The sequence below is a fragment of the Medicago truncatula genome, chromosome 3, assembly GCF_003473485.1.
Source record: "Medicago truncatula cultivar Jemalong A17 chromosome 3, MtrunA17r5.0-ANR, whole genome shotgun sequence".
Lineage (NCBI taxonomy): Eukaryota > Viridiplantae > Streptophyta > Magnoliopsida > Fabales > Fabaceae > Medicago > Medicago truncatula.
The window spans coordinates 40,108,445-40,120,967 of record NC_053044.1 but is presented as its reverse complement, the minus strand read 5'-3'; the positions used below and the strand labels follow the sequence as shown (position 1 = coordinate 40,120,967).

Genomic DNA, 12,523 nt, shown 5'->3' with positions numbered 1-12,523 from the left:
TTCCTTTGATATTATCAACTAAATATTTTATTTGAATTATTTATTTATTTTAATATTCATGTAGCATAAATATTTCAACAAACTAATCATTGTATTTTAAAATTTTCTAATCATCAATAATATCAATAAATAGTCTATCTTTTATTATCTATTTATAAAAAAAACTGCTTATTTTAATAAAATGTCCAAAAATTATGGTAATTGGATCAGCTATTGAAAAAAGCAAAGAAATGGGATTTATACTCTTATTAGATGCTAGAAAGAGTAGCTTCTAACAAAAAGCTCTATAAAACCTTAATCATAAAAAGTGCTCTTTCTCAAAGCTTGTCCAAAGTGCACCATCAATCAGTTAGGAGCCAGCTATCTTAGATACTTAGGAGTATATATCTATAGTTATGATTTGATCATTGAAACTAATACTTTTTCAAAGCTTAACCAAGCTCTCCAAAACCAATTAGGAGCAATATCACAAACCAATCATGCATTTTGAAGAGACAAAAAAACTAAGCATGTTGAATCTTTTTGCTATTTTGGTCAAGAAAAACTTCAATCTAGGATCACAAAAGCATTTGTGAACTTTAATGACCGGTTGCCAAAAAAAATAAAATAGCCAAGGCTCTTAATGGTACGTGTGATATACACAGACCAACTTGAAGGGAAAAGTTATAATATCCTAGATATTTGAAGCAACATATCATATTTATATTATGAAATCAGTTAAAAGCAGTCTTCAGAATTGTACGTGCACGTAAGTAGGATTGCATGTTTGTCATCAATACTAAACTAATAGTAATACACATAAATACCTTGTGTGAACTCTCTAGACAACATGATAAATCAAACATTTTATTAATCATATCCTATCATATTCATTCACTCTTTATTATTTTAATCCTTAGTTTAGGTTGGGTTAGCAATCTGGTACCAAAAACAACACGCGCGTTTTCTATTACTCAACTCAAAAAACCTCCTTCAATTCCCACTCTCTCTTAAAAATAGCTTTATCGACTTCTCTCATTCTTGTCCATTCCGTGGAACTACTCCTCTCTCTCACAACCCTTTTTGTCTCTTCAGGTAACAATTTCAACCAATTTATGTGTGCTTGGTGGGAACAAACAATTTATGTGTAATTCCTAATCGCTGATTTCAACCGATTTCAATTTTTATTCCTAATTTTTGCAACGGCTTCATAAATTATTTGTAAGAGAACAAAAACTCAGCAATAAAGTAAGCAAGGCATAAACTTTGTTAATTTGATTCCTAAGTCATTGAATCATACATGTGAAAAGGAAGCATATGGTCTATGACTGCCAACACGAGCCATGAACTTTTTAAATATTTATATGTATCTTATCATGTCAACATGATGCCTGCACCAAATACATGATAGAATATCATATTTTTATCCGGTCTCTTATCATATCATATACTATCTTTTTTATCATATGTCCTAAACGGACCCTAAGATCAAAATTAATGGCATAAGGAAAATAATCAATATTGCATTAAAAAGTAAAATGAGCCACTTATTATGAGACAAATTTCCCTTGCAAATGGATTTTTTTGGGACGAAGGAAGTAATTTATTTTGAACTATTCAACATTAAGATGAAGATACCGGTATTACTGAAGATGATAAAAAATCTAATAGTTTTTTTACTTAATAGTACTACTACTGAAGATGCAGTTTCTTTACAGTATATACCTAACTTTTTTCTGACCGAATATATACTTAATTAATAAGTAGTATACAAAATATTCAAATTGTTGAAGGATATTTTTTTATTAAAAACTATTTTATTAAAGGATATATTCATTTATAAAGTTATTATCAAATAATTCATTTAACACTATTCAACCACTTCTACCCTGTCAAATGATTATACATAATTTTGATAAATTACAAAACTGTTTGTTCATATCTTGGTTGGCTAAGATGAGCAACATGAAAATGACATCTATATATCTTCCTGTTATATAGAAGGGTAATCTTAAGACTCACTTTCCTAAGATGAGTGTAATATCCTCTTATACTCCGCGAAGGTGCCATGGAATGGTGCCACTCTACCCTCGGATACAATCCATAGCTCCTCCACACTTCCAGATATGAGATGCTCATCGTGACTCACCTGACAAAAAGCATAGGTCAATTTAGACATAAAATTGGTATGAGCATTCCGATCAAATAGTAATTAGAAAATAAATAAATGTGGTGTCGTCAGAACTGAGAATTCAGCATACCATGAGAATGCCTCCTTGGAATAACACAAGACCTTGAATCAGCGCCTCAACAGCATCCAAGTCCTACAACATAAAGATATCAATCAATTTTGGTTTTATATTTTAGCCACTCGACCTAGATGTTACAATATTACATGCTACATGTATTGCAACCGCTAAAACTAAAATGATCAATTTTGATCATCACATGAGAAAAATTCACTTTAACTGGAAGGATTTTACTGTGCCGCTGCCATTAGCTGAGTTATGATACCATCACAATGAATGCTATATAATACAAGTTCATGGGTTAAGTATGTTACGAGTACCAAACCAAAACTCATATTTATCATTATGTTCTATATACAAGTTCAGTGTAAACTCAATCGATCATGCATTAAGCAGTGCATGCCTTGCATTCAGGAGGGGGATCACAAGGACAAAAACATATTTACATTATGTTCTTATATACATGTTTGGTCTAAACTCAACAGATCATGCATTACGCAGTGCATGCCTTGCACTCAGGAGGAGGACCACACCCCTATCCCATCGGGACCCTGTCCTTGATATAATTACAATAACATTCTCATAAAAGTGTGTATGTGTGTGTATTAAAAGTCTATTAAGTATTTTCAAATATGTATTATTTTATTAAGTTAAACAATTATCAAATAGTCCAAAAAATAACAATCCTTAAACTTAAAGTCGTAATTTTTAATATACTTTTTTTCAGTTTGTTGGATTTTAGTTTTGCTATTTTCTACTTTTTTATGAATTACGAAGTCTTCACACGGATAAAGACTAGGGAGAGAAACTCCCCATGGGGGGTATGGTCGAAGAGGAGCATAGGAGTACTACTCATCTCCATCCAGTCAACATCCCTACTCGCATGCACGGCCCTAGAACTAGGTAGAATTCAAAAAATCCTCCTAAAGTTAAATTTTCTACCTACACCAAATTTGTTTGCAAAAAGTTTGGTTTAAAACAAATAGTATGAATAGTTTACATGGTCCCCCAAAACGGAACAGTTATCAAGATGCTCAGGACCTATGAGGGTTTCAATCTTCTCACTATAGCTATTACCCGAGCTCGATATATTAGGAAGCTTTGAACAAGGCACTGAGTCTATCTTCTTAAAATAACAAGGCCAGGTTTAAAATAACAAGGCCAGGTTAGAAGCTTAAGACTTATGAGAAGTTCCAAATCCCTAAAAGGAAATCCAACTATTTTCTCAACATGGAAGTTGTTCAAATCATGGTTGTCAAAATCGGGATCCCACTAAAGATCGTGAGGTATAGAAAAAGCGTAGATCGTAGGATCGTAACAAGGATCGTAAGATCCCATATAATAGACAGAATTATAAAAAAACTAAGAAAAATAACCTTTAAAAAAAACTTATATTAATCATAATTCTCATTATCTTAAACATCTTCTAAAAACATTAATACAAAACAAAGCTTCATCTTAAAACATCATAAAAAAATAATAATAATAATAAAATAAAATAAAATAAAAACTTATTCAAGAGGAAGCACCAGCAAGAGGGATGGAAGAAGACATATTTGGGTTGGGAAAAAACGTGAGAAATTGTTGAACTGTTTTGTTTTTTTTAATTGCGTTTTTTTGAAGGATTTTAGAATTGCTATGAACGTGAGATATGATATGAGAAGTAGAGAGGATACGATAGAAATTTATAAAAGAATATAAGATTAAAGAGAACTGATTCATTGAATGAATAGTTGAAGAATGACAATATAACAAAAATTGAGAAAAATTCACAATTTTAGAGAAATTCCCAATTTCCTAACCTAATTATTCATGTAAACACCAACAAGTACCAAAACTGAAATTAATGAATGCCTTTTAGAGTGGAATGGGTCGTTTTCCGGCCAGAATGGGTTGGGTTCGTATTAGAAGGGATCGGGTCAAAATCGAACTGGGTCGGGTCAAGCGGTCGCATCCTAGCCATACACCTTCCCGGTCAAAAACAAAAAACACCGATTCAACGCGTTTACGCGGCGCTCTGGCCGCTCCTCCATCTTCTCCGATCTTGGATCCGCTCCAAATCGGTGGAGGCATCATGACTCGCAAGATCGTACGATCTTGGGATCTAGATTGCGATTTAGACAACATTGGTTCAAATACCATATTCAGAAGAGAAGAGATAATAATAATAAACATGACAAGGAAAACACAAGGAAAAAAAAAAACTCAACAGATTCAGCATACTTCCCCGCAACAAAATATGATAGTAAACAACCAATAAGAAGTAATAAACAATGTTGGAGAAACTGGAAAACTTACAAGATGATTGGATGGCTCATCAAGCAATATTATATGTGGCTTCTTAAAAGTTATCTTCGCAAAGGCAACTCTACTTTTCTGACCGCCTAGTAAAGCATTTATCAAAGTCAAGATATTACAATGCAAAATGATAAAGTACACACACACACATGATCCACAACATGGTCTACAAATACTATACCTGACAAAGTGTACATGGGTTGAAGTGCAAGATTTCCAGTTACACCAAAAGAACCCAAGTGACCTCGAAGTTTTTGCTCGGGAACTCCCTGCAGAAAATTCAAATAAGTAAAGTTAATAAAATAATTGCATGTTACGGCCTAACATCCACAGTTTTTGATCTTATTCCTCCTATCAGAAAAAGTAAACTATCTCTTTGGAAACAAATAATTAAAATATGCAACAAAAACAAGAAATTGTGCATTTTTCAATGAAAAGAGAAAGAAAGAAGAGAGGGAGAAATCATCAATTTTCACGTATGCACAATTTTAACTAGTATTCAGTTCATCTTTGCATTCTTTCCAAAGTTTCTAATCTCAGTCTGCATCACAACATGCAAACACGATCGCGATATGTAGGTTGTGTCAGTCGGTCAGAACTGCCTTAACAGTCAATTGCAAATACCATTGGTTCATATCATGATTGTAAGTCAGCAAACACAATAACCATATTTTTTCTATGAAGGCAATCAGTGATTATGATGAAGGAAATTCCGGCTATAGTCGACCAAAAATATTTCAATTAAAGATAACTCCTCAGAAAAACGGTTAATTATCTCTAAGCACAAGGAACTTACAGGATAGCAACGCATCATATAAAGAAGAGGATTTGAGGATAAGTCAAGTCCATCAACATGGTGCTGACTGAATACTGCTATACGAACCTGTAAACAATGAGAATGTATGAACAATTATTGAAAATAATATGAAAGCATGAAAAGACATCATTAAGACGAAATAAGTCTTCATTCTGAACTTACAAAAAAAATTCATTCTGATCATTTCTTACTCCTAAATGTAATGTAGTAAAATAAAGCACTACCATTTACATATAAATGGTTTTAAAATATATCTGATTGGCAAAAAGGCAAACCAAAGACTAAGGCTGAAGCTTCACCTGTTGACCTTGTCATAGATTAGAAGAAAAATAAGCACATTCAAAAACTTAAATACGAAGTCATCTAAGAAGCAGAAAATGAAGTACAAAACATTAAAAAGAATGTGATGGGCATGAAGTGAAAAGAAGTAACTAGTAGTAGTAAAGTTTTAGGACAATATTACCGATGTAATATAATTACCTTGGCAGAACGGAAGACAGTCCCAGAACTTGGCTGTAGTTCCCCAGCAATTAACTTAAGTATAGTAGATTTACCGATACCATTTGGTCCAACCACTGCAAACATATAGCATATAATCTTAATCACATCAATATGGCAGGATCATGTCATAAATTTAACAGTCTCCGACGTGCATAGGCTTATTTAATAACTAGGTTGCCAATAATTGCAAACCTAGGAATTACATGCCCACCACATGTTGAAAAAACAAGACCATGACATCATAAAAATGAATACTAGAAAATGCTAATAAAATTTGAACCTAAAGGTAAGAGAGAAAAATCATTCTTAGGACTAGGATAAGCATTCTTACTTGCAATACGGCTGTCAAGATCAATCCCAAAGTTCAAATTCCTAAATAGAATGGGCCCTCCAGGATAACCAAATGATGCATCACTGCACAGACGATCAAACATTTCCAAATTAGATAAGGGATAAGGTATAAACTGTGTGCATGATAAACTTTATATTTTTGTATTCATTAGTATTTATAAACCTATTTTGTTTACAAAGCAAACCAAAGAAGAGAGAAGTGTTCTACCTGAAACTTATAATTGGTGCGCCTGGTCTATCATCTGGAGTGGGGAACTCAAACTTGTAGCTACATCCCACCATAAAAACAGAGTTAAACACTTGAACATAAATAAACACATTTTGAACTTCTGATGCAATAAGTGACAAAAATAAATAACAGTTCATACTCAGGATCATTAATAATTGCATCTACATGGCCCAGTCGATCCAGAGCCTGAAACATTTTTCAAGGAAATAAAAAGGTTTTAGACGTACTTCAATGATTAAAACATAAGATGCAAAACACTCAAACCAGCGAGCAAATATACAACACAAAAAAAGCATGCTATAACTTGAAGGCGAAATTTTGAGCCTTTAATTTATAAGGTTAAGTGGCAATAACAAGTACCTTGATTCTAGATTGAACAAGGGACGCCCTCTTGGCATTATATCGGAACTTGTCAATGAAGGACTGGTAGAAAAGAAAAACATCACATGTCAGAAGTCAAAGAGAATCTTGAATGAAATACTACCACAAGTTCTATGAATTGCAGAACATAGAAATTTTCTGATGGTAGCATAAACAGAAAACTGTTATAATATCTTGCTATAGTAGCATAATAGCATATCTTATGACAGAGGGCATGTTTGTTAACACATTTTTATTAAAATAAGCAGTTTTTTTAATTAAAAATGTCCAAAAATTATGGTAATTGGATCAGTTATTGAAAAAAGCAGAGAAATGGGATTTATACTTTTATTAGATGCTAGAAAGAGTAGCTTCTAACAAAAAGCTCTATAAATCCTTAATCATAAAAGTGCTCTTTTTCAAAGCTTGTCCAAGTGCACCATCAATTAGTTAGGAGCCAGCTATCTTAGGTGCTTAGGAGTATATATCTATAGTTAGGATTTGACCATTGAAACCAATACTTTTTCAAAGGTAAACCAAGTTCTCCCAAAACCAATTAGGAGCAATATCACAAAACAATCATGCATTTTGAAAGAAAAAAAACTAAGCATGTTGAATTTTTTTGCTATTTTAGGTCAAGAAAAACTTCAATCTGGGGTCAAAACAGCATTTGTGAACTTTAATGACCAGTTGCAAAAACAAATAATAACCAAGGCTCTTAATGGTACGTGTGATGCACATAGACCAACTTGAAGGGAAAAGTTATAATATCCTGGATATTTGAGGCAACGTATCATATTTATATAATGGAATCAATTAGAAAAAGTCTTCGGAACAAGTTAAGGATTGTACGTGAATGTAGGTTGGATTGCATGTTTGTCATTAATACTAAACTAGACATGTCCATGAGGTGTCGATTCAATAGTAAGAGCTTAATTTATAACCTCAAAGGGGCGGGGTTCAAATCTTGTATGGGAAGTTGTAAAATGATCATTAGTGTCACCTTTATTAATAATAATTTCCTCTTTCCCAGTTTATTTAACAAAAAAAAAATGTCCAGATACAGTTCAGTAGTCTTAACCAGGTCGTTCATAGTATTCTTGACTCGTATGTCTCAAATAAAATTCTTGTTTCTCTAACTGCATTGGTACAAACTTGAGTATTTAATATAATATGATATACAATTACTAAATATTTTTGTTTAAAATAAAAGATATGGGTATAACAGCATATATTCAATCAATATGTATTTTTATAACTTTATATTTGTAAAATAATTAAATTTATCTTTTATCTATATGTGATGATCTCATCTCATCCCATTTCCAAGTGTCCTCCCTCTCCTAACTCCTTGTGTAAAAAAATTAGGTTGGCAAGTACTTTGAAGGTAGCAAATATCCGAAAAAAGAAAGATATACCAAACTTATGAAATGATTAATGAATGCAAACATGTAATATGACCATATAAGTATCTTATCAAACCCCCCTTAGTGAGATAATTTGGTGGTTCTTGTTGAGTAGATTCACAAGTTCATGAAAAATGTTCTAAATAGAAAGCCAATAAGCTAATCTTACTGACCCATAGCTCCTAGAAGCACAATAACCTAAAGAAAAATAAGTCGAATGCAATGGGCTAAACTCAATAATTATGATAAAACCAAGAGTAAAAGCCCCGGCCACTACGGAAATGACCATACTGCCTTAGTAATATAGCTCAATGGGAAAACAAACTTCAGAATTAGGAAGAAAAAAATATAAAAAAATATCGATATAAAAAAGGATATTTTTTAAAGTGAAAAGTATACCTGCATATGAGCTCTTGAACGCTCGTGTGCCTCTACTGCTTTTTGTTGGTTTTTAATTTGTTCTTCCCTAGTCCTCTCAAAAGTATCATAATTCCCTTTATATGTAGTTAGCTTTTGGTTTTGTAAGTGAATTATATCAGTAACCACCTGGAGATACAGTTGAAAAGAATGATTAAAAAAATTTGCCGGGAACCCATTTAGACAATGCAGTTGATCAACAAAACACCTCATCAAGCAAGAACAGCCAATATATTACCGTGTTTAAAAATTCTCTAGCATGAGAAACAACAATAAATGTTTTCGGCCATTTAACCAAGTACGATTCAAGCCATAAGACGGCGTGGAGATCAAGATGATTCTGCAACAAAATAAAACAAAATAATGTTCAAAAATTCTATAAATTAAGGGATAAATGAATCATGAAAGAAACTTATAATGGCGAGTTACCGTAGGCTCATCAAGAAGCAACATATCAGGTTCTATGAACAATGCACGAGCAAGAGCTATCCGCATCCTCCACCCTCCAGAAAATGTTTTTGTTGCCTTCTTCTGCATCTCAGGAGAGAAACTCAGACCCTGAAAACACCGATGATCAGTACGATAAGGATTTGGAAAACTGTTTATCTAATGAATAATAAGAATTCAACTAACTCCCAAGTGGATAATATAAAATAATAAGACCTTTCCGTTAGCAGATCTAATAAACTTGATACAACAAATCACTAAAAAACCCACCGCAAGTATGGACGCTGCTCGTGACTCTGCAGAATCAGCGTCAATCAACTCAAGCCTCTTGTATATTTGCTCAAGCCTTTGTGAAATAGCATCTCCTTTCACTGCCCCGTTCGCATCAGTGCCCTTTTCGGTACTGTCCTCAGATTCCCTCTGACAGACAACCACAACATTGTTAGTAATTAACAACTTCATAATTTGTTATACATATAAATTCATGTATTTTATGCACAATCCAAAACATTGATCTCCTACTACAACCCCACACTTCATCCATAATAGTGCCGCCGCCCCACTCCACACTTTTAAAGAACAGCATACGAACCTGTTTGGCTATTAAATGAGCTTCTTCCTCCAGAAGCTGGGCTCTCTCAATGTCAGTATTAAGAACACACTGCAAGGCAGATGTATCATCACCAACAACTTCTTGCTCAACGTGTAATATTTGACAATTCCTGGGAATGCCGTCTATGGCATGCATGGCCATGTGCCTCAAGAAAGTTGTTTTTCCCGTCCCGTTTCTACCAACAAGCCCTGCGTTGAGATTAATTCAAACTAATTTAGTTTTGTTAGTCTTGTTGTAAATCAAGTGAAGCCTACAAAGTGTGCTTATTTACATGTAAATTCAATAAAAAATTCTCTGATTGAATATCATAGTGCTCTCCTTTTCTCTCTTATTAACCAAGTGTGTGAGTGTATTAATTGTATCCCCAACACACTGCACACCCATTACACACAACAAACATGACAAAAATTCATTTTATACTGTTTCAAGTCCAAGTACGCACTGCAAAGGCTCTGTTTGGATGGACAACTTAATTAAGTGCTGCTCTCAGCAAAAGCGTGTATCATACAAGTGTTGATATATAAGCTATTTCTATGACAAAAGATAAAATAAAGTATAATTGTTTTCATATAAGTTATAACTTGTTTTCATAAGCTATCCTAGAGAGTTTATAGAAATAAGATGAAAACAGCTTATGGACATGCCATAAGTGGTTTCCATAAGCTCTCCCAAATAGTCTTACAAGTGCCTATGCCAATAGATATGCTTAAATAAGTCGATCCAAACAAGCCCAAAGAAAATAGAGAAAGAAGACAAGAAACTTCACCATAGTGTCTTCCAAAAGAGAGCGTAACAGAACCATCAAGAATGAGATCATGACCACCAACAGAGATGGTGAAATTATCCATATGAATATCCTTCACAGTGTGTCCACCACCAGCCTCGTGCTTCACACACGCAACAGGCATCCCTGCTCTCACCGCTTCCATCTCCGCCAAATGCAATTGGTACTTTGCCTGTTCATAATCACTTTCAAATCAATACTACCCTGCTTGGATAAACGACTTAATTTGCAGCTCATAGCATATGCGTCTATCATGATAATTGCTTATATATAAGTAATAAGCTGTTTCTATAACAAAAGATAAGTTAAATTGTTTTATATACGACGGAAACTGTTTCCATTAGCTATCTTGGAGATCTTATGAAAATAAGTTATGCATATGCGATAAGGCATTTTCATAAGTTTCAATTTCAAACAATCTCACAACCTAATACTGATAAAAATAAATTTAAAAAATGTGAATGGAGTTGAATTGAATTGAGATTTAAAACCTCTCTCTGGCGTTCATCTTTCCTCTTCCTCCTTTCAATTTTCAACTTATCGCGTTCGGACAAAAGCGGACCATCTACCGGCTCCGGTTTCTTCTTCGGAGCTTCACCGTCATCCAAACCCTCATTCATCCGAAACGGTGCTGCAAGGCTTCGCACCGTTGGTTTCGCTTTCACCAAACCATGCTTCCCAAACTTATCCGAAAGTTTGCTGCAAACGGAGCGGCACTCAGGGAAATCGGGGACGCATCCGGCGGCGACGAGGAGATCTCCGAGAGCATCGAAAGCACCTTCGCCGTCGAGGCCAAAGTCGAAATCCTCGTCGGCGAGGACGTTGACGATGTAACTGACTATTGGTTCATCGACGTCAGTGATTTTATCGCCTATAACCTCGTGAACTACTGATCTCGCCACCTCTGTCATCTTAAGCTACAACTCTAGTGCAACCTACTGGTTTTGCTTTATTTTCGAAGGTTAGATGTTTCAGCAGAGGATTTTTTTGGAATTTTAAAAGTGGGGATTGAATCCGCAAAATTGTAAAAATAAAGGGATAAAAATTGCAATTTAGTCTTAAAAAATGAGTTGAATTCTAAATGAGGCACTATCCACACAGTAAAAGACATGACAAAATAATACAACACTGGTCAGTATTTCTCATTTTACTTTCTAAATGCAACAACTCTTTGTTGAGCATTAGGAGTCGTGGTTTCGTGTAATATCAACCATCGATTTAAGGATGAAGTTAGAAGAGGATCAACGGAGGTCATGATCTCCTCTAAATTTTTAGAAAGTTTTTTCATATTAATATGTTGTTATACTATTTTGTCGTTATATTTATTTTCTCTAAACTTTATATGTTAGTGTAAAATGAATTTTTTTTACTCAATTTATTCAGCCTTGAACACTCAAGTTTCTAAGCTTAATTACATTAACTATTGTTTAGAATGCATATATAACAATGAAAAATAAATTAAAGTTTTGTTTGCAATTGACAAAGGACATTAATCCTTAATGAATATCAATTTATGATTCCTTATTGCAATTTCACTCAAAAAAAAATTATTTATTTCATGTAGTGTTATTTATGCACTCTCACACAAATGATTTAGTGCTCCTGATTTTATTTTTGAGTTTAACCTCTTTCCTTTACGTTTTTTATTCATGTTTTCTTTCTTTATTATTCAAAAAATTTCATTAGTCTTGTCGCACTAAAGGTGACTTTTTTAAATCTTTAAAATTTCTTATAATTTTGGATACATATTAACTTTGGATATGTCATATGATTACCTAAATTTCTTTAATAAATTATACATACAAATATTTATTTTTCCTTATTGCAATTTCTTAAATTTCAACCGATATGCATATTGCTCACATGAGGAGCAGTGGTTTCTTGTATGCAACTTGTCCCTAAATATCGGTTCAGCTGTTCCACTTATTGTAGTGAGTTGTGAAGTGAATGATGCAACCTTACAACTTGAATTGTTATGTTATATTTGCTTGCACATTCTACACGTGACTTAGAACCCCTTCTTCTTCATTTCAACTCATTCAATTTCACCTTGTTCTAAATTTATTTGCTTT

General features: G+C 33.6%; 1 protein-coding gene across 1 annotated transcript; it reads right to left on the bottom strand.

The window, feature by feature from the left end:
• Window positions 1–1,794: 1,794 nt before the first annotated feature.
• Window positions 1,795–11,362, bottom strand: LOC11432712 (ABC transporter F family member 3). The gene is made up of 17 exons (XM_003601414.3): window positions 10,943–11,362; window positions 10,434–10,623; window positions 9,647–9,855; window positions 9,325–9,474; window positions 9,037–9,165; window positions 8,846–8,947; window positions 8,590–8,736; window positions 6,785–6,847; window positions 6,564–6,610; window positions 6,404–6,463; window positions 6,176–6,258; window positions 5,824–5,918; window positions 5,323–5,409; window positions 4,708–4,795; window positions 4,527–4,612; window positions 2,241–2,303; window positions 1,795–2,128 (listed from the first exon to the last, which is right to left on the bottom strand). Exons 1-17 carry the CDS (start codon window positions 11,360–11,362, stop codon window positions 2,006–2,008), a joined length of 2,142 nt encoding a protein of 713 aa, XP_003601462.1. The 3' UTR covers window positions 1,795–2,005.
• Window positions 11,363–12,523: the final 1,161 nt, after the last annotated feature.

What these genes read in the sequence shown, in the direction of transcription:
- LOC11432712 (XM_003601414.3), bottom strand. Translation starts at nt 11,362, where the DNA reads ATGACAGAGGTGGCGAGATCAGTAGTTCACGAGGTTATAGGCGATAAA. An exon ending in TGCTTCTTGATGAGCCTACG is followed by an intron (nt 8,948 to 9,036) that starts GTAACTCGCCAT and finishes ATTTTGTTGCAG; the next exon opens with AATCATCTTGATCTCCACGC. An exon ending in ATATGATGCGTTGCTATCCT is followed by an intron (nt 4,796 to 5,322) that starts GTAAGTTCCTTG and finishes AATTTTCTGCAG; the next exon opens with GGAGTTCCCGAGCAAAAACT.